The sequence below is a fragment of the Oncorhynchus mykiss genome, chromosome 18 (genome assembly GCF_057628025.1).
Source record: "Oncorhynchus mykiss isolate SJ-2025 chromosome 18, ASM5762802v1, whole genome shotgun sequence".
NCBI lineage: Eukaryota > Metazoa > Chordata > Actinopteri > Salmoniformes > Salmonidae > Oncorhynchus > Oncorhynchus mykiss.
Genome location: NC_143039.1, coordinates 18,726,226 through 18,748,107, shown reverse-complemented (window position 1 = coordinate 18,748,107; position 21,882 = coordinate 18,726,226). Strand labels below are relative to the sequence as shown.

At 46.9% G+C, this 21,882-nt stretch overlaps 1 protein-coding gene across 1 annotated transcript in view; it reads right to left on the bottom strand.

Annotated features, from left to right (window-relative positions):
• Nucleotides 1-9,558: 9,558 nt before the first annotated feature.
• Nucleotides 9,559-21,882, bottom strand: part of LOC110514120 (protein unc-80 homolog) — a 110,001-nt gene continuing 97,677 nt past the window's right edge. The window contains exons 60-66 of the mRNA XM_090207548.1: nucleotides 21,273-21,417; nucleotides 16,983-17,036; nucleotides 15,981-16,062; nucleotides 13,455-13,566; nucleotides 13,091-13,111; nucleotides 12,657-12,862; nucleotides 9,559-10,235 (exon numbers count right to left, since the gene is read on the bottom strand). Coding sequence (XP_090063674.1) covers nucleotides 9,699-10,235; nucleotides 12,657-12,862; nucleotides 13,091-13,111; nucleotides 13,455-13,566; nucleotides 15,981-16,062; nucleotides 16,983-17,036; nucleotides 21,273-21,417 — 1,157 coding nt within the window. The 3' untranslated portion in view covers nucleotides 9,559-9,698. The remainder of the gene's footprint in view (nucleotides 10,236-12,656; nucleotides 12,863-13,090; nucleotides 13,112-13,454; nucleotides 13,567-15,980; nucleotides 16,063-16,982; nucleotides 17,037-21,272; nucleotides 21,418-21,882) is intronic.

Below are 21,882 nucleotides of genomic sequence, written 5' to 3'. Positions count from 1 at the left end.
ATGGAGATAGTAGGTTGAGGTAAACCCACTATGATGGTATATGGAGACAGTAGGTTGAGGTAAACCCACTATGATGGTATATGGAGACAGTAGGTTGAGGTAAACCCACTATGATGGTATATAGAGACAGCAGGTTGAGGTAAACCCACTATGAGGGTATATGGAGACAGTAGGTTGAGGTAAACCCACTATGATGGTATATAGAGACAGCAGGTTGAGGTTGACCCACTATGATGGTATATAGAGACAGTAGGTTGAGGTAAACCCACTATGATGGTATATGGAGACAGTAGGTTGAGGTAAACCCACTATGATGGTATATGGAGACAGTAGGTTGAGGTAAACCCACTATGATGGTATATGGAGATAGTAGGTTGAGGTAAACCCACTATGAGGGTATATGGAGATAGTAGGTTGAGGTATACCCACTATGAGGGTATATGGAGACAGTAGGTTGAGGTAAACCCACTATGATGGTATATGGAGATAGTAGGTTGAGGTAAACCCACTATGATGGTATATAGAGACAGCAGGTTGAGGTTGACCCATTATGATGGTATATGGAGACAGTAGGTTGAGGTAAACCCACTATGATGGTATATGGAGACAGTAGGTTGAGGTAAACCCACTATGATGGTATATGGAGACAGTAGGTTGAGGTAAACCCACTATGATGGTATATGGAGATAGTAGGTTGAGGTAAACCCACTATGATGGTATATGGAGACAGTAGGTTGAGGTAAACCCACTATGATGGTATATGGAGACAGTAGGTTGAGGTAAACCCACTATGATGGTATATAGAGACAGCAGGTTGAGGTAAACCCACTATGAGGGTATATGGAGACAGTAGGTTGAGGTAAACCCACTATGATGGTATATAGAGACAGCAGGTTGAGGTTGACCCACTATGATGGTATATAGAGACAGTAGGTTGAGGTAAACCCACTATGATGGTATATGGAGACAGTAGGTTGAGGTAAACCCACTATGATGGTATATGGAGACAGTAGGTTGAGGTAAACCCACTATGATGGTATATGGAGATAGTAGGTTGAGGTAAACCCACTATGAGGGTATATGGAGATAGTAGGTTGAGGTATACCCACTATGAGGGTATATGGAGACAGTAGGTTGAGGTAAACCCACTATGATGGTATATGGAGATAGTAGGTTGAGGTAAACCCACTATGATGGTATATAGAGACAGCAGGTTGAGGTTGACCCATTATGATGGTATATGGAGATAGTAGGTTGAGGTATACCCACTATGAGGGTATATGGAGACAGTAGGTTGAGGTTGACCCATTATGATGGTATATGGAGATAGTAGGTTGAGGTATACCCACTATGAGGGTATATGGAGACAGTAGGTTGAGGTAAACCCACTATGAGGGTATATGGAGATAGTAGGTTGAGGTAAACCCACTATGATGGTATATGGAGATAGTAGGTTGAGGTAAACCCACTATGATGGTATATAGAGACAGCAGGTTGAGGTTGACCCATTATGATGGTATATGGAGATAGTAGGTTGAGGTATACCCACTATGAGGGTATATGGAGACAGTAGGTTGAGGTAAACCCACTATGAGGGTATATGGAGATAGTAGGTTGAGGTAAACCCACTATGATGGCATATGGAGACAGCAGGTTGAGGTAAACCCACTATGAGGGTATATGGAGATAGTAGGTTGAGGTATACCCACTATGAGGGTATATGGAGACAGTAGGTTGAGGTAAACCCACTATGAGGGTATATGGAGACAGTAGGTTGAGGTAAACCCAATATGAGGGTATATGTAGACAGCAGGTTGAGGTAAACCCACTATGAGGGTATATGGAGATAGTAGGTTGAGGTAAACCCACTATGAGGGTATATGGAGATAGTAGGTTGAGGTAAACCCAATATGAGGGTATATGTAGACAGCAGGTTGAGGTAAACCCACTATGAGGGTATATGGAGACAGTAGGTTGAGGTAAACCCAATATGAGGGTATATGGAGACAGTAGGTTGAGGTAAACCCAACATGAGGGTATATGTAGACAGCAGGTTGAGGGCTATGTTATGAAACCAGTTAGCCAGACTACTGAAAAGCCCACACTCGCTTTGTTAGGGCCCTAGGCTGTTCAACTCTTTGTTTAGGGCCCTGGGCTGTTCAACTCTTTGTTTAGGGCCCTGGGCTGTTCAACTCTTTGTTTAGGGCCCTGGGCTGTTCAACTCTTTGTTTAGGGCCCTGGGCTGTTCAACTCTTTGTTTAGGGCTCTGGGCTGTTCAACTCTGGTCCTGGAGGGCCGAAACACTTCTGGTTTTCATGCTTTCCTTCTAATCAGCGACTGTTTCAGACCTGGGACATCAGTTGCAGGAGCGGACTGGCCATCTAGCATTTCAGACAAATGCCATATGGGTTGGTCCATTTTTAGCCCAGTGAGCCTGTCTAACCTTTTTTTTCTGCAAAATGATCATTATTTGGTTAATAATGGTGGCATCAAGGCTAAAAAGAGTCGGTGTGCTGGTATCGAGGAAAAAATGGTGTTACAAATGTCAGAGACAATGTCTGGTCCCAGTCCGCCCCTAACCAGGTGAGTGTAATTCATTACCAGGTGGAAACAAAAACAAGTGTTTGGGACCTCCAGGACCAGAGTTGAAGAGCCCTCTAGGGTCTACAGTATATACAGTATAACCTGATAGTGTTTGAAGAAGACGTGAGTAAGAGTTGAGAGTTAGTGGACAGGTATGGTCTGTGTACCTCAACACAGGAAGCTTATCAGATATGGTGGAAAAAATGGTCACAGTTCCAGTCTGCTTAAGGGGTGGCTCTCCCATAGGCACCAATGCATTAGCAGCTGGGTCTGGTCTGCTTAGTTCACTGACTCTATATGAGCTTACCTTCTCCAACTTCTGACCTGACCGACACTGTTGAAGTCTTTAACCAAAGAGAGCCAGGCCCTTCCTTTAATCAACTCCAAACAGGAAATTGGTTCAGAGTATCCTTTCTACTGCCATCTGTGGGTGATTGTGTGGTAGTTTTATCTGAACCACAGTAAATGCCCTCTAAACTGCCATTTAGTTGGCAGTTAGTGACAGTTCAAGATATTACAAGAGGAAACAATTAGGGAGGGAAAATAAATAACATTGTATACAACAATATCCATTTATTCTTTAAATATCTCATAAATACTTTGATATAGCTATATTTTAGAATAGATTGAGAACACAGGACAAGACAATCATTTGAAATAAATATCTTAAGTATATAATACGATATATTTCAGAGTCACACAGAGGAAAAAATACATGTTGATGGAACCATGATTGAATATGAACAACTGCTGATGTTAATATATATTTGGAGAAATAAAATATCAGAATATAATATATGTATCTAGGCCATAATGTGTCACTTCCACTTTCCACCTGAGGAGTCTGGTGGGAGGAGCTATAGGAGGGCAGGCTTCCATTCCAGCCATTACAATGAGCCTGTCTTCCTATAGCTCCTCCCACCAGCCTCCACTGCTAACCACCCCTGGGGGCCCCTGCATTTGACACACACACTTCTGAATATCTCACAGCTCCACCATACAGCATTTTATCTTTATTTAACTAGGCAAGTCAGTTAAGAACAAATTCTTATTTTCAATGACGGCCTAGGAACAGTGGGTTAACTGCCTGTTCAGGGGCAGAACAACAGATTTTTTACCTTGTCAGCTTTTTCTTGTCCAACGCTCTAACCACTAGGCTACCTGCCGCCCCTAGCATGTGGACTTTGAGGTAAACTTCCTAGTTTATGGAAAGGTTATTCCCAGAGCCAGAACAACACAGATCCAGCTATCCTCTATAACATGTAAGAAATAGAACTAAACTAAACAAACTAGAAACATATTTCATTGCGACAAACATCATCAATTAACAAGTTGTCCACAGAATGTTACGCACGCGTTAGCTATGAGTTGGCAATCATCTAAAAATATCATTTTCTGATTATGTTTAAAGCAATACAGTGTGCTTACCGGTACTACAAATTGTAATTGACAATGCAATAGAACTCAGGTCTCCAGATTCTGGTAACTTTCCTCAAACTCCTGATATACTAGTTGGAAGAGTCAAGGAATCAGAAAGTAATAGACAAGAAATCCGGGATCCTCCAACCAAGATTTCTGTAAAACCTGGTTATTTTGGAAAAGTTCGACATTTTGCAATCCTAAATAGATCGCTCACCCAAAACAGTTCCAGTTTGAAGTAGAGCACTTCAACAGTGCATGGGACAAACTGCAGAATGCAGATGACTTTGGAATGTATGGCACGTTTGATGAATAAGTCTCCATGCCAACCTCCCAGAAAGCATCTGCACAAGGACAGCTCAGCAGCAGAGAGCATTGGCACTACACACACGGACAGACACTGACCGTTAGCACTGACAAGACAACACATGTCCACAGGGACACCAGAAGATGTCGCCTACAGTATAATTGGCTTATACAGTATAATAGACTTTTGTACTATCCCCCGTGGGTTCTAGAATGAACTATAGTGATACTATCATTGAAATATAATCCCCTCTAACAATATGGGCACTATAGATCTGATAACCCCTCTAACGATATGGGCACTATAGATCTGATAAACCCTCTAACGATATGGGCACTATAGATCTGATAACCCCTCTAACGATATGGGCACTATAGATCTGATAACCCCTCTAACGATATGGGCACTATAGATCTGATAACCCCTCTAACAATATGGGCACTATAGATCTGATAACCCCTCTAACGATATGGGCACTATAGATCTGATAACCCCTCTAACGATATGGGCACTATAGATCTGATAACCCCTCTAACGATATGGGCACTATAGATCTGATAAACCCTCTAACGATATGGGCACTATAGATCTGATAACCCCTCTAACGATATGGGCACTATAGATCTGATAACCCCTCTAACGATATGGGCACTATAGATCTGATAACCCCTCTAACGATATGGGCACTATAGATCTGATGACCCCTCTAACGATATGGGCACTATAGATCTGATAACCCCTCTAACGATATGGGCACTATAGATCTGATAACCCCTCTAACGATATGGGCACTATAGATCTGATAACCCCTCTAACGATATGGGCACTATAGATCTGATAACCCCTCTAACGATATGGGCACTATAGATCTGATAACCCCTCTAACGATATGGGCACTATAGATCTGATAACCCCTCTAACGATATGGGCACTATAGATCTGATAACCCCTCTAACGATATGGGCACTATAGATCTGATAACCCCTCTAACGATATGGGCACTATAGATCTGATAACCCCTCTAACGATATGGGCACTATAGATCTGATAACCCCTCTAACGATATGGGCACTATAGATCTGATAACCCCTCTAACGATATGGGCACTATAGATCTGATAACCCCTCTAACGATATGGGCACTATAGATCTGATAACCCCTCTAACGATATGGGCACTATAGATCTGATAACCCCTCTAACGATATGGGCACTATAGATCTGATAACCCCTCTAACGATATGAGCACTATAGATCTGATAACCCCTCTAACGATATGGGCACTATAGATCTGATAACCCCTCTAACGATATGGGCACTATAGATCTGATGACCCCTCTAACGATATGGGCACTATAGATCTGATAACCCCTCTAACGATATGGGCACTATAGATCTGATAACCCCTCTAACGATATGGGCACTATAGATCTGATAACCCCTCTAACGATATGGGCACTATAGATCTGATAACCCCTCTAACGATATGGGCACTATAGATCTGATAACCCCTCTAACGATATGAGCACTATAGATCTGATAACCCCTCTAACGATATGGGCACTATAGATCTGATAACCCCTCTAACGATATGGGCACTATAGATCTGATGACCCCTCTAACGATATGGGCACTATAGATCTGATAACCCCTCTAACGATATGGGCACTATAGATCTGATAACCAGCCTCTGTGGGAACTACACAGCAGTACATTTAGATCACACACAGAAGCAGACACAGCTATGAGACCGACTCACAGTGCAATAGTCATGTGCATTACGGCACCTATTCATATCACTACTAACGCTTCTGCACTGATGCCGTCAAACACGGGGAAATGGTAGAAGATATTCAGGAAAAGCCCAGTTCTTCCTTTCACTGAGTGTACAAACCATTAGGAACACCTTCTCTGACCAGGTGAATCCAGGTGAAAGCTATGATCCCTCATAAATCCACTTCAGTCAGTGTAGATGAAGGGGAGGAGACAGGTTAAAGAATGATTTTTAAGCCTTGAGACAATTGAGACACAGATTGTGTATGTGTGCCATTCAGAGGGTAAATAGGCAAGACTAATGATTTAAGTGCCTTTCAAGGGGATATGGTATTAGGTGCCAGGCGTACCGGTTTGTGTCAAGAACTGCAATGTTTCTGGGTTTTTCATGCCCAACAGTTTCCCATGTGTATCAAGAATGGTACATCACCCAAAGGACATCCAGCCAACTTGACACAACTGTGGGAAGCATTGGAGTCAACATGGGCCAGCATCCCTGTGGAACACTTTCCACAACTTTCAGTGTCCATGCCTCGACCAATTGAAGCTGTTTTGAGGGGGAAAAGGGTGTGCAACTCAATATTAGGAAGTTGTTCCTAATGTAGTTATGAACTAAACTGTGTAAAAAGAATCCTCTTTTCACTGATCTGGTGCAAAACCAACATTAACCAGAAGATGGTAGACTGCAGCACACCCATCTCAGGTTTGGACTGTACCAAGCCCCATGGCACATAAGGGGACCTCAGTCAGGGAACAGACCATTATCAAGGAGCTGGAGGGGTCCTCCCAGTTCTCTAGTTTAAGGCATAAGTTGAACAAGGAGGTATCCTGCTACAACTCAGAATCAGGGATCTTGTTGCCATAATGTTTTGAGGACTAGAAACCTTTCTTCAAGACATTGAAAACACAACAATAAAAAGCATCATTATAAACTCTATGACATTACTGGGGCATACTAATAATACCACGGTGCCCATAACCAGTTACCTATTCTTTATGCATGATGCTTTCAGTACAACAGAAGGTCACTATTACTTTGGAGGCTATTCAAAACAGAACCTGGATTTGGTTACACATAAAACAACATCCGTCCACTGGGCCAAAACTGGATGTATCAACATTGTTTCCACGTCATTTCAACTAAAATAATCACTGTGATGACGTTGAATCAACTTATTTTTACCCAACTTTTAACCGTTGAAGTGACGTATGTGCCCAGTGAGCTGTTAGTTGTGGTATGGTATGATAGTTTTACATTCATCATACTTAAACAAGACCTTTACCCTCGAAGGGGCGAAACCTAACTTTGACAAAATGTCCACTTAGTTTCCCATTGACATGAATGCACGACTAAGGGCTGGACTCAAGGGCTGGACGACTAAGGGCTGGACGACTAAGGGCTGGACAACTAAGGGCTGGACTCAATCCGTATCGCAGAAGTTGTGTGTTGTAGCCTGTCTGACATTTAAATGCAAAGGTTTCCCGCGTTAGTGGAGACTGCATTCACAGCAAACGCTACTTATGTCGGCTCAATCTGGAATTACCTTCACATTTCAAGCGTGCTACAATGCTGAACCTCGGCTATATGGAGACCCTAATTTTACTTCAGTTGATGTTAGGATTGTCTTCCAAATATGACCTGCCCCACTTATAGCGCTTTGGACTCTTCTCATCTAACAGACTCAACCTCCATAAAGAGCCTCTTCTCATCTAACAGACTCAACCTCCATAAAGAACCTCTTCTCATCTAACAGACTCAACCTCCATAAAGAGACTCTTCTCATCTAACAGACTCAACCTCCATAAAGAGCCTCTTCTCATCTAACAGACTCAACCTCCATATAGAGCCTCTTCTCATCTAACAGACTCAAGCTCCATAAAGAACCTCTTCTCATCTAACAGACTCAACCTCCATAAAGAACCTCTTCTCATCTAACAGACTCAACTTCCACAGGAAAATAACAACCACCCAGTGTGTCAATTGTCAATAAATCAAACCTAGAAACACCAAGAGGATAAATATTTTATAAATAATTATGTCAATCTATCCATCTATTAATAAATAAACATTCTGGTTTTCCCCCCTTTTTTTCGCCAAAAAAAGGCAAAGGTTGAGTCATGCGTCCTCTGAAACAAACAGCCAAACCACGCTCCTTAACACCCACCCACTTAACCCGGAGGCCAGATGCACCAATGTGTCAGAGGAAACACCGTTTAACTGACTTCTAATGTCAGCCTGCAGGTGCCAGGCCCGCCACAAGGAGTCACTAGAGCACAATGAGCCAAGTAAAGCCCCCCCGGCCAAACCCTCAACTAACCCAGACCACGCTGGGCCAATTGTGCACCGCCCTATGGGACTCCTGGTCACGGCCGGTTGTGACACAGCCTGGGATCGAACCCGGGTCTGTAGTGACGCCTCACTGTGATGCAGTGTCCTAGACCGCAGTGTGGCCACCTGGGAGGCCACTAATATATTATCCTAATGACAAACATACTATGCCTCTCTGCAATACTTTGACAATTATATATATTAAATCTTTCTTTAAAATAGTCTTCAGGATTAAATATAATACATTTCATAATATTATATAATATCATAGCTAATATACATTTAATTTCTCTAGTCAACAGTTTACCCTTCAGCAGCTTCACTGTAAACAGTTCTTGGGAGGTGACAAGGTCAACCAAAAGGTAAACAGATGTCTGTTTGTAGCAGCCAATGGCTGGAAACACTCTCCCTTCTCTTTTCAATAGACCACAACAAATAGAATGTGATCTACCTAGCAACAGTAACAGTCCCACTTGATCACCTGTTGGGACTCCATGGATGAATCCACCCTGACGTGTGAAGAAGGCATGTTGATTCTGCATTTGATTTGAATACTTTGGTATGAGATGGGTTAAAATGTCAGAGGTGAGGATGTACTGTCACTGGTACTGTAGACATAGTGAAGTATGGATTTCATCTTGGAGCTCTAACAGGACAGAAGAGAGTAGAGAGAGAAGGGGAGAGAGGGGCAGGGGAGTGGGCAAGAGGAGAACACTTAACAGGTATTGGTCCTTGGCCCTGTTCTAATACTCTAAAGATGCATCTTTCCTCCCTTTTCTTGAGGTAATCACTAATCTAACGTGATTGGATAGGTGAGAGCAAGGATTCTACTGCACTGATTTCACCAGACATTTTATGTCAGATCAGATCAAGGAAGGGAGGATGCATTTTTATTTTCAGAGTATTCCAACAGGTTCCTCATTTTTCAAGCGCCCTCTGACCTCCGTTAGCTAGAAGGATACAGAGTTATCAGGCAGCTCAATGTCTAAACACAGACTCCAAAGATATAGAAGGGGACCGACATAGAGAAGCTACCCTGCCAGGGTCATAACTAGGGCGAGTTTCCCCAGCCGGACCATGTGATTTAACCTAAAGGGTCAAAACTCCGGGCCCTAGTTATAGCCTACGTCTGTAGTTTAGAGCCTTGTAACTAGGGCCAGGACTTTTTCCTAGTGCGGTCACGCAAGTTCAGTCAGGGAAAAACTCCTGGCCCTAGTTATAACGTTACGTTACGAGTTTTGTTACTGAAATGTTAACAAAACGTTACTGAAACGTTACAGGGACGCTTCTCAGACGTGGGACTCATCCAGGTCCAGGTCGACTGGGGAGATGGGGAGGGGGGAGCGGCGGGGGGGCAGGGCGGGGGAGTGGTGTGGGGCCAGGGCGGGCAAGCGGCGGGGCGAGAGCAGGGGGGCGAGCAGAGGGTTCTCTGTGCCCCCATTGTCCTCTGAAATGTGGAGGAGGGTGTCTGCGTTCCTCCCCAGCAGGGCAGTCGTGTCCTCGTCCTCGGGGCTCTCGGGGGTCTGATGGGAGGACGGACCAGGATGGAAGAGGTGGGTGGGGGGAGCGGGGGGTCGGATCCCCAGGATCGGCAGAGGGGGGAGGGGAGAACAGGTGCGAGAGATGGGGAGAGGTGGAGGAGGGAGAGGAGAGCAGGAGGAGGGTGGGGTGGGGGTGGAGGCGCGGGAGATGGGGAGAGGTGGAGGAGGGAGAGGAGAGCAGGAGGAGGGTGGGGTGGGGGTGGAGGCGCGGGAGATGGAGGGCCGAGGAGAGAGGCTGCTGCGGAGGCCCCACTGTTCTCGTTTCTCCTTGCTCTCCATCGATAACTAGAACCAGGAAACAAGTGGGAGAAGAGTGATATTTCAAAGACTTACTTAGTCTATGCTGTTAAATATAGAGAACTCACATTCATTCCCATCTCTCTCTGTCTCTTCTGGAATAAGCGATGATTTAAATGAATAATCCTCTCAAAACCCCGAATTAATATGATTTATAGGGTTAAACAAGCCTAATATGGGATCAAAACATTTTGAGTGAAGAAATGTGTAATTTTTTCGTTATAATAAGGTTGGTAGCAACATGTGAAAATTGTTGTGGAAATCTTGCACCTCAAGCCGACTAGAAAACCTATAACGCAATGATCTCTCGTTGGGCTTTTTACAGTCTATGCTAGGTAGCTAGCTAGCAAACGTAGCTACACACAGTAATACCAAAGTAATTGTCAGTGTGTGAAGTAGCTAGCTAGTTAAAAAAGTCTACAATCTCACCATGTCCAACCCATTCATTATATTTACATGCTTTCACCTGCAGATTGTCTACCTCGAGGAGTGGAGAGTCTTAAATTGCTATGGCTACGGCCCTTTCCCATGCTTTCCCACCAGGGCAGAACAAATGCCCCCTCTCATTGAAGCCACGGTAGTTCAAGGCACTGTTAGCAGAAAACAGGATCCCCCATTATAACGAATGGAAAAATTGCGATCTTCGTGGTCAATCTTCATGTAAATAAAAAATGGTTTAGAAGACAGTCATGGTACCAATAATTGTTTCTAATATACCAGATGTATGTGCTCTAACCGATTCTTTCAAAATCGCACACAGAAGAAGTTCTAAGGATAATTGAGTTGCTCATGGCAGCATGCCCTGTTCGACCTTCTACTGGAGTTCATCAATGAGAGTGGGCAGCACTGAGTTAACTTATCACTTCCTGGAGTAGCATGTTGTCTCCATGAGAAGCCATGTTAAAGGTCCATTGCAGCCCTTTTTATCTCAATATCAAATCATATCTGGGTAACAATTAAGAACCTTGCTGTGAATGTTTTCAATTAAAATGGTCAAAACGTAACAAAAATAGCTTCTCAGCAAAGAGACATTTCTAGAGCAAGAATTTTGCTAGGACTGCCTGGGAGCTGTCTGAGTGGGGAGGGGAAAACGGAAAAGTAGCTATTATTGGCAGAGAGGTTTGGAACTCTTTCTTATTGATGTCAACAGGCAGGCCAAAACTCCATCCCACCAAAACAGGAAGACATTTCAGGTGGTCTTTACAAACAGCTCTTACAGTAAAGGGGAATTATCATAATTTTCACAGTATTATTACAACCTCAGTGTGGAAATAGATATAAAACACATTTTTGAATGTACTGGGCCTCTAACCAACTTAATTTGGCTTCAATGCGCTATTGAGTCTTCACATAGAAATGAATGGTGTGACGTGATCAATGGCGTTGTCTTTTCATATACCCTTCATTATTTACCACAGAGACAGACACAGGCCAGGGCGAGGAGGGAGAGGAGAAACGGGCGTTGTCTTTTCATATACCCTTCATTATTTACCACAGAGACAGACACAGGCCAGGGCGAGGAGGGAGAGGAGAAACGGGCGTTGTCTTTTCATATACCCTTCATTATTTACCACAGAGACAGACACAGGCCAGGGCGAGGAGGGAGAGGAGAAACGGGCGTTGTCTTTTCATATACCCTTCATTATTTACCACAGAGACAGACACAGGCCAGGGCGAGGAGGGAGAGGAGAAACGGGCGTTGTCTTTTCATATACCCTTCATTATTTACCACAGAGACAGACACAGGACAGGGCGAGGAGGGAGAGGAGAAACAGGCGTTGTCTTTTCATATACCCTTCATTATTTACCACAGAGACAGACACAGGCCAGGGCGAGGAGGGAGAGGAGAAACGGGCGTTGTCTTTTCATATGCCCTTCATTATTTAGCACAGAGACAGAAACAGGCCAGGGCGAGGAGGGAGAGGAGAAAAGGAAGTTGCGTGATGGTAGGTGAAGAAGAAACTGAGTCGAATAATTTGTTCCACTATTTAGTTTCAAGTGTCCCCATACAATCTATTGGCTGATTTGGCGATATGGAGTGCAGCTAGTTGTTTTAAAAACGTTATGAAATCTGATATTCCTTATCCCCAGTGACGAGAACCTTATCGTGATGACGCATTACAACATGATTTCCTGATTTCAAATCAAATTAAATACAATTTACCAGACAAACCACATAGAAGTTAAATAATCAACTAGTTATTTTACCCACTTATAGAGCACCACAATGAGAGGAGTTTCATGAGTTTCATGTCTGGAGTGGCTAATTTACACCCTAAGAAAGTTCAAAATGCAAGCTATGCAAAATGGCCGTTCTGCGTACCTTCTTACCAAGTAAACATGATACAAACTACAGAAACCCGCGAGAATCAACAATGTCATAAAATATCCTTACTCCCCCAGTCGTACCTGTTTCTTGGCAGGGCTGTGGAGGTCAGCTTTGACGGTGGCCGAGGATGAGGTCCCAGGGGCAGCAGGGGGAGCGATTGGAGGGGCCGGGCTGGACTTCCTGCCCTCTGGGTGCGCATTGGAGCCACCGGGGTCGGGGGACTTTGCCTGAGCCTGCTGGCCCTCTGTGAAGGTGACCACCCTCTTCTGGTCCCACCCGTGGGTTGCTGAGGAGACATCACAGACATCACATACACAGTTCATCACAGCGCCACCTTGGGGACTAGCGGACACACTACAACTACCAGGGGTGAGGGAGAGGAATGGAGGGGGCGGGAGCGGGAGCGAGGGGGGGATGCAAGACAGACATGCAGAGCAACGTATCAGGTGAGAGGTTTCAGAGAGAGGGCGTTGTTACGTTGCAAGAGGAGAGGGGGGAAGTATAGGTGTCTCACCTTCGCAGTCCAATAAAGTTTCTTTATTTTGAATCGAAACAAAGGCATAAACAGAACACAGAATGAACAGAGTCAGTTATTGGGGTTGGAGGTGACAGGGGATAAAGACACATTGGAACAGAGACAACGGTTGTGAATGAGGAGGATCGGTACATGTCAGTTCAAGTCAACACAGTTGTAGGAGTCAGATTGTCAGAGATGCGTTAATGAGCAAATACTGAGTATTAATAGTTAATATCCCAAGGTCTGAATGTGAACTGCAGTGTGCTTGATCTGAAGTGTAGGGCAAGTTTGCTATTGTTACACAATCTCTCTCACACAACAGACACACACAAACACACACAACAGACACACACACAGTTACCCAGAGGTTTGTTCTTGGGCTGGATGCTCCTGCGGGTGGCGGAGAGTCGGGCTCCAGAGCGACCTGGTCCTCGCGCCTCACTCTTCGGAAGAGACAGCAGTGGGCGTCGCAACTGCATTGAAATATCAATCAACCCAATCCACATATCATTTCCACTGTGAATGTCAATGGGGATAGCCTCTTCATCATTATCCACAATTAGGGACATCGTTTTCCCTGACCATGTGACAAGACCAGGGCTGCGTTCAGTACGCAGAAAATGTAGTGGAACATTCAATGAAGCGGAAACAGTGCTGTACTGAACGACCTGGGAAACGGGGAGGGGTTGTGTGTTCAAAATGCACTGCTGCCCTTTAAATACTTCACTCATTGCTTCAGCCGCACCCCGATACACCCCACCAGAACCCGATACACCCCACCACAACCCGATACACCCCACCACACCCCGATACACCCCACCACACCCCGATACACCCCACCACACCCCGATACATCCCGCCGCACCCCGATACCCCCCACCACAACCCGATACACCCCACCACACCCCGATACACCCCACCACACCCTGATACACCCCACCGCAACCCGATACACCCCACCGCATCCCGATACAACCCGCCGCACCCCGATACACCCCACCACAACCTGATACACCCCACCACACCCCGATACACCCCACCACACCCTGATACACCCCACCGCAACCCGATACACCCCACCGCATCCCGATACACCCCGCCGCACCCCGATACCCCCCACCACAACCCGATACACCCCACCACACCCCGATACACCCAACCACACCCTGATACACCCCACCGCAACCCGATACACCCCACCGCATCCCGATACAACCCGCCGCACCCCGATACACCCCACCGCACCCCGATACACCCCACCGCACCCCGATACACCCCACCGCACCCCGATACACCCCACTGCACCCCGATACACCCCACCGCACCCCGATACACCCACCGCACCCCGATACACCCCACCGCACCCCGATACACCCACCGCACCCCGATACACCCCGCCGCACCCCGATACAACCAGCCGCAACCAGATACACCCCACCGCACCCCGATACACCCCACCGCACCCCGATACACCCCACCGCACCCCGATACACCCACCGCACCCCGATACACCCACCGCACCCCGATACACCCCGCCGCACCCCGATACAACCCACCGCAACCAGATACACCCCACCGCACCCCGATACACCCCACCACAACCCGATGCACCCACCGCACCCCGATACACCCACCGCACCCCGATACACCCCACCCCACCGCACCCCGATACACCCCACCGCACCCCGATACACCCACCGCACCCCGATACACCCCGCCGCACCCCGATACAACCCACCGCAACCCGATACACCCCACCGCACCCCGATACACCCCACCGCACCCCGATACACCCACCGCACCCCGATACACCCCACCGCACCCCGATACACCCCACCGCACCCCGATACACCCACCGCACCCCGATACACCCACCGCACCCCGATACAACCCACCGCAACCCGATACACCCCACCGCACCCCGATACACCCCACCACAACCCGATACACCCCACCGCACCCCGATACACCCCACCGCACCCCGATACACCCCACCGCACCCCGATACACCCCACCGCACCCCGATACACCCCACCGCACCCCGATACACCCCACCGCACCCCGATACACCCCACCGCACCCCGATACACCCCACCGCACCCCGATACACCCCACCGCACCCCGATACAACCCACCGCAACCCGATACACCCCACCGCACCCCGATACACCCCACCGCACCCCGATACACCCCACCGCACCCCGATACACCCCACCGCACCCCGATACAACCCACCGCAACCCGATACACCCCACCGCACCCCGATACACCCCACCGCACCCCGATACACCCCACCGCACCCCGATACACCCCACCGCACCCCGATACACCCCACCGCACCCCGATACACCCCACCGCACCCCGATACACCCCACCGCACCCCGATACACCCACCGCACCCCGATACACCCCACCGCACCCCGATACACCCCACCGCACCCCGATACACCCACCGCACCCCGATACACCCCACCACACCCCGATACACCCCACCACATCCCGCCGCACCCCGCCACATCCCACCGCACCCCGATACACCCACCGCACCCCGATACACCCACCGCACCCCGATACACCCCGCCGCACCCCGCCACATCCCGCCGCACCCCGATACATCGTGACACCCCGCCGCACCCCACCACATCCCGCCGCACCCCGCCACCCCGATACACCCCGCCGCACCCCGATACAACCCGCTGCACACACCAAATGAAAAAAAAAACTTAGAAACCAGGGTTAATTGAAGTTAGTCAATCTGGGTGGTAAACTGAAATTCCAATTCAATAATTGAGAACAATGCATTTAAAAAAACAAAGATTTTCTCAATAAACTTAAAAGGAGCTATTTATTTAAACATTCTCAGTTCCACCTTTAAGACTACTCTCACCTGTCTCAGTCCTCTATTGCGTCCCAGCGGAGGTTGGTTCAAGAGGTTCTGCTGGCCTGGTTCACTCTGCACACTGGCCACCCTACACAACCCAACCAGACAGACAGACAGAGAGACACAGAGACAGACAGACAAACATGCAGAGACAGCGAGACAGACAGACAAAGAGACAGACATGCAGACATGCAGAGACCAGAGACAGACAGATAGACATGCAGAGACAGACAGACAAAACCAATCAGTACAACACAGAGGTAGTGCTTCTCCTAATGAACTCTCTCTCTCTCTTTCACTGAGACACATAGGAGAGTCAAGAGGTCGTGTGTCTGTCCACTGCTCCTTCCATTCTTCCCATCTCTCCCCACTCACCCAATCACTCCACGGCACACCACACCCACACCCACCAATCAAGGACACCTAATCACAGCACAAGAATACACCAAAACACAAAGGGGGTTATGAGGTCTGGAGTGATCTGTGTTCTTATGTAGACAGCTCGTACCATATTACCAGTGCACTGAACTAGAACATGAACCTATCTGGTAACGTTAGACTTGTTGATAAGATAAATGATGGATTGCCACTCCAGCACCCCATGCCCCACAGATTGGTATCCTGAAGGGGACGTCCAATTTGAACAGTGAAAAGCCTGAAACAGTATGAAGACCATGATGGCACCGATGGACTGAGCTTGCTGAGACACATTACCACTGACTCCCAGCGTCCTCACACCGCCCAGGGACTTAAAGTGTTAGAGACAACAGCGGATGACTTGAGATGGGTGGGTGGATCAGTGTGGAAGCTACGAGGAGGAACAAGAGACTACGTTACATTAGACCTATACAAAGAGGAAGGGTGATAGACCAACGGCGGTTTTGATTGGATGAGATAATGAGTGAGGAAAACGAAGAAGTCAGAGGAGGCCGTCCGACTGGCCGAGCCTCCCCCAAACTGCACACAGAGAGACGCAACACACAGGGGGGCTGTGACGTGACACTGTACCTAGACAGGTTACCCTCTTCCAGTCCTTGAGACTCATCTAGCACATTGGGTTCACTGCAGAGGAGGGGGCAGGAAGGGGAAAAGGGGTTTAGGGAGGGAGGAGAGCATGCTGCCCAATGTCCAAGGCCCCTCTTCGGATGGGTCTCCTATAGCACGGTAGCTGGATCAACTTGTCAGGAACTTTCCATTGATCTGGGGCCCTGCTTGAATACTCTAAATACACATCCTTCCTCCCTTACTTGAAGAAATCCTTGACAGGAAGGGAGTGTTTTTAAAGTATTCAAACAAAATCAAATCTTATTTGTGACATGCGCCGAATACAACAAGTGTAGACCTTACAGTGAAATGCTTACTTACAAGCCCTTAACCAACAATGCAGTTTTAAGAAAAATAACTTTAAAAAAGTACGGAATAAAAGTAACAAATAATTTAAAATAACAATAGCGAGGCTATATAGAGGGGATACCGGTACAGAGTCAATGTGCGGGGGCACCGGTTAGTCGAGGTAATTGAGGTAATATGTACATGTAGAGTTATTAAAGTGACTATGCATAGATAATAACACAGCCAATCTCTCTGCTAAAACTACTATGACTTGTAGCATTCCTCACTTCCTGTCTGTTCATCTAGCAATCTGGTTCTCCAGAAAAGGGTACACAAATAAACAGAAATAAACAGCTTGAAACAACACAAATAGTATGACTATGATTGTGGCTTCTGAAGTGACAGTGTTTTACATGTACTGAATGTGGTGATGTGGGGACAGTCATAGTGTAATCTAGTGTTGAGGAGTGAGGTGATGTGTGGACAGTCATAGTGTAATCTAGTGTTGAGGAGTGAGGTGATGTGTGGACAGTCATAGTGTAATCTAGTGTTGAGGAGTGAGGTGATGTGTGGACAGTCATAGTGTAATCTAGTGTTGAGGAGTGAGGTGATGTGTGGACAGTCATAGTGTTATCTAGTGGTGATGTGTGGACAGTCATAGTGTAATCTAGTGTTGAGGAGTGAGGTGATGTGTGGACAGTCATAGTGTAATCTAGTGTTGAGGAGTGAGGTGATGTGTGGACAGTCATAGTGTAATCTAGTGTTGAGGAGTGAGGTGATGTGTGGACAGTCATGGTGTAATCTAGTGTTGAGGAGTGAGGTGATGTGTGGACAGTCATAGTGTAATCTAGTGTTGAGGAGTGAGGTGATGTGTGGACAGTCATAGTGTAATCTAGTGTTGAGGAGTGAGGTGATGTGTGGACAGTCATGGTGTAATCTAGTGTTGAGGAGTGAGGTGATGTGGGGACAGTCATAGTGTAATCTAGTGTTGAGGAGTGAGGTGATGTGTGGACAGTCATAGTGTAATCTAGTGTTGAGGAGTGAGGTGATGTGTGGACAGTCATAGTGTAATCCAGTGTTGAGGAGTGAGGTGATGTGTGGACAGTCATAGTGTAATCTAGTGTTGAGGAGTGAGGTGATGTGTGGACAGTCATAGTGTAATCTAGTGTTGAGGAGTGAGGTGATGTGTGGACAGTCATAGTGTAATCTAGTGTTGAGGAGTGAGGTGATGTGTGGACAGTCATAGTGTAATCTAGTGTTGAGGAGTGAGGTGATGTGTGGACAGTCATAGTGTAATCTAGTGTTGAGGAGTGAGGTGATGTGTGGACAGTCATAGTGTAATCTAGTGTTGAGGAGTGAGGTGATGTGTGGACAGTCATAGTGTAATCCAGTGTTGAGGAGTGAGGTGATGTGTGGACAGTCATAGTGTAATCTAGTGTTGAGGAGTGAGGTGATGTGTGGACAGTCATAGTGTAATCTAGTGTTGAGGAGTGAGGTGATGTGTGGACAGTCATAGTGTAATCTAGTGTTGAGGAGTGAGGTGATGTGTGGACAGTCATAGTGTAATCTAGTGAGGAGTGAGGTGATGTGTGGACAGTCATAGTGTAATCCAGTGTTGAGGAGTGAGGTGATGTGTGGACAGTCATAGTGTAATCTAGTGTTGAGGAGTGAGGTGATGTGTGGACAGTCATAGTGTAATCTAGTGAGGAGTGAGGTGATGTGTGGACAGTCATAGTGTAATCTAGTGTTGAGGAGTGAGGTGATGTGTGGACAGTCATAGTGTAATCTAGTGAGGAGTGAGGTGATGTGTGGACAGTCATAGTGTAATCCAGTGTTGAGGAGTGAGGTGATGTGTGGACAGTCATAGTGTAATCTAGTGTTGAGGAGTGAGGTGATGTGTGGACAGTCATAGTGTAATCTAATGTTGAGGAGTGAGGTGATGTGTGGACAGTCATAGTGTAATCTAGTGTTGAGGAGTGAGGTGATGTGTGGACAGTCATAGTGTAATCTAGTGGTGATGTGTGGACAGTCATAGTGTAATCTAGTGTTGAGGAGTGAGGTGATGTGTGGACAGTCATAGTGTTATCCAGTGAGGAGTGAGGTGATGTGTGGACAGTCATAGTGTAATCTAGTGTTGAGGAGTGAGGTGATGTGTGGACAGTCATAGTGTAATCTAGTGTTGAGGAGTGAGGTGATGTGTGGACAGTCATAGTGTAATCCAGTGTTGAGGAGTGAGGTGATGTGTGGACAGTCATAGTGTAATCTAGTGTTGAGGAGTGAGGTGATGTGGGGACAGTCATAGTGTAATCTAGTGTTGAGGAGTGAGGTGATGTGTGGACAGTCATAGTGTAATCTAGTGTTGAGGAGTGAGGTGATGTGTGGACAGTCATAGTGTAATCTAGTGTTGAGGAGTGAGGTGATGTGTGGACAGTCATAGTGTAATCTAGTGTTGAGTGAGGTGATGTGTGGACAGTCATAGTGTAATCTAGTGTTGAGGAGTGAGGTGATGTGTGGACAGTCATAGTGTAATCTAGTGTTGAGGAGTGAGGTGATGTGTGGACAGTCATAGTGTAATCTAGTGTTGAGGAGTGAGGTGATGTGTGGACAGTCATAGTGTAATCTAGTGTTGAGGAGTGAGGTGATGTGTGGACAGTCATAGTGTAATCCAGTGTTGAGGAGTGAGGTGATGTGTGGACAGTCATAGTGTAATCTAGTGTTGAGGAGTGAGGTGATGTGTGGACAGTCATAGTGTAATCTAATGTTGAGGAGTGAGGTGATGTGTGGACAGTCATAGTGTAATCTAGTGTTGAGGAGTGAGGTGATGTGTGGACAGTCATAGTGTAATCTAATGGTGATGTGTGGACAGTCATAGTGTAATCTAGTGTTGAGGAGTGAGGTGATGTGTGGACAGTCATAGTGTTATCCAGTGAGGAGTGAGGTGATGTGTGGACAGTCATAGTGTAATCTAGTGTTGAGGAGTGAGGTGATGTGTGGACAGTCATAGTGTAATCCAGTGTTGAGGAGTGAGGTGATGTGTGGACAGTCATAGTGTAATCTAGTGTTGAGGAGTGAGGTGATGTGGGGACAGTCATAGTGTAATCTAGTGTTGAGGAGTGAGGTGATGTGTGGACAGTCATAGTGTAATCTAGTGTTGAGGAGTGAGGTGATGTGTGGACAGTCATAGTGTAATCTAGTGTTGAGGAGTGAGGTGATGTGTGGACAGTCATAGTGTAATCTAGTGTTGAGTGAGGTGATGTGTGGACAGTCATAGTGTAATCTAGTGTTGAGTGAGGTGATGTGTGGACAGTCATAGTGTAATCTAGTGTTGAGGAGTGAGGTGATGTGTGGACAGTCATAGTGTAATCTAGTGTTGAGGAGTGAGGTGATGTGGGGACAGTCATAGTGTAATCTAGTGTTGAGGAGTGAGGTGATGTGTGGACAGTCATAGTGTAATCTAGTGTTGAGGAGTGAGGTGATGTGTGGACAGTCATAGTGTAATCTAGTGTTGAGGAGTGAGGTGATGTGTGGACAGTCATAGTGTAATCTAGTGTTGAGGAGTGAGGTGATGTGTGGACAGTCATAGTGTAATCTAGTGTTGAGGAGTGAGGTGATGTGGGGACAGTCATAGTGTTATCTAGTGTTGAGGAGTGAGGTGATGTGGGGACAGTCATAGTGTAATCTAGTGGTGAGGAGTGAGGTGATGTGGGGACAGTCATAGTGTAATCTAGTGGTGAGGAGTGAGGTGATGTGTGGACAGTCATAGTGTAATCCAGTGTTGAGGAGTGAGGTGATGTGTGGACAGTCATAGTGTAATCTAGTGTTGAGGAGTGAGGTGATGTGTGGACAGTCATAGTGTAATCCAGTGTTGAGGAGTGAGGTGATGTGTGGACAGTCATAGTACAATCTAGTGTGGATGTGTGTGTGTGTAGGGGTAGGGTTTTGTATGTAGGGGTGTGTGTGTGTTACCTGTGGCTGGGCAGCATGGTGCTGCGGGTGCTGGGTTCAGGCTGGGCGCTGCCCGTGGCGTGACTAGAGAAGCGTCGCTGGGTGATGAGCCTGGGCAGGAAGACCTCATGTTCACTCACCACACTGGGAATACTGATAGAGTCATCTAGAGGAGAGAGAGGAGGGGAGGGAGAGACAGAGAGAGAGGTAGGGGAGGAGGTAGGGCCAGAGAGAGAGAGGGAGGAAAGGAGGTCAGGACAGAGAAAGAGGGAGGAAAGGAGGTAGAGATAGTGAGAGAGGGAGGAAAGGAGGTAGAGATAGTGAGAGAGGGAGAGGAAAGGAGGTCAGGACAGAGAGGAGGAGAGGAAAGGAGGTAGGGACAGAGAGAGAGGGAGAGGAAATGAGGTAGGGATAGTGAGAGAGGGAGGAAAGGAGGTAGGGACAGAGAGAGGGGGAGGAAAGGAGGTCAGGACAGAGAGAGAGGGAGGAAAGGAGGTCAGGACAGAGAGAGAGGGAGGGGAGGAGGTAGGGACAGAGAGAGAGGGAGGAAAGAAGGTAGGGACAGAGGGAGGGGAGGAGGTAGGGACAGAGAGAGAGGGAGGAAAGAAGGTAGGGACAGAGAGAGAGGGAG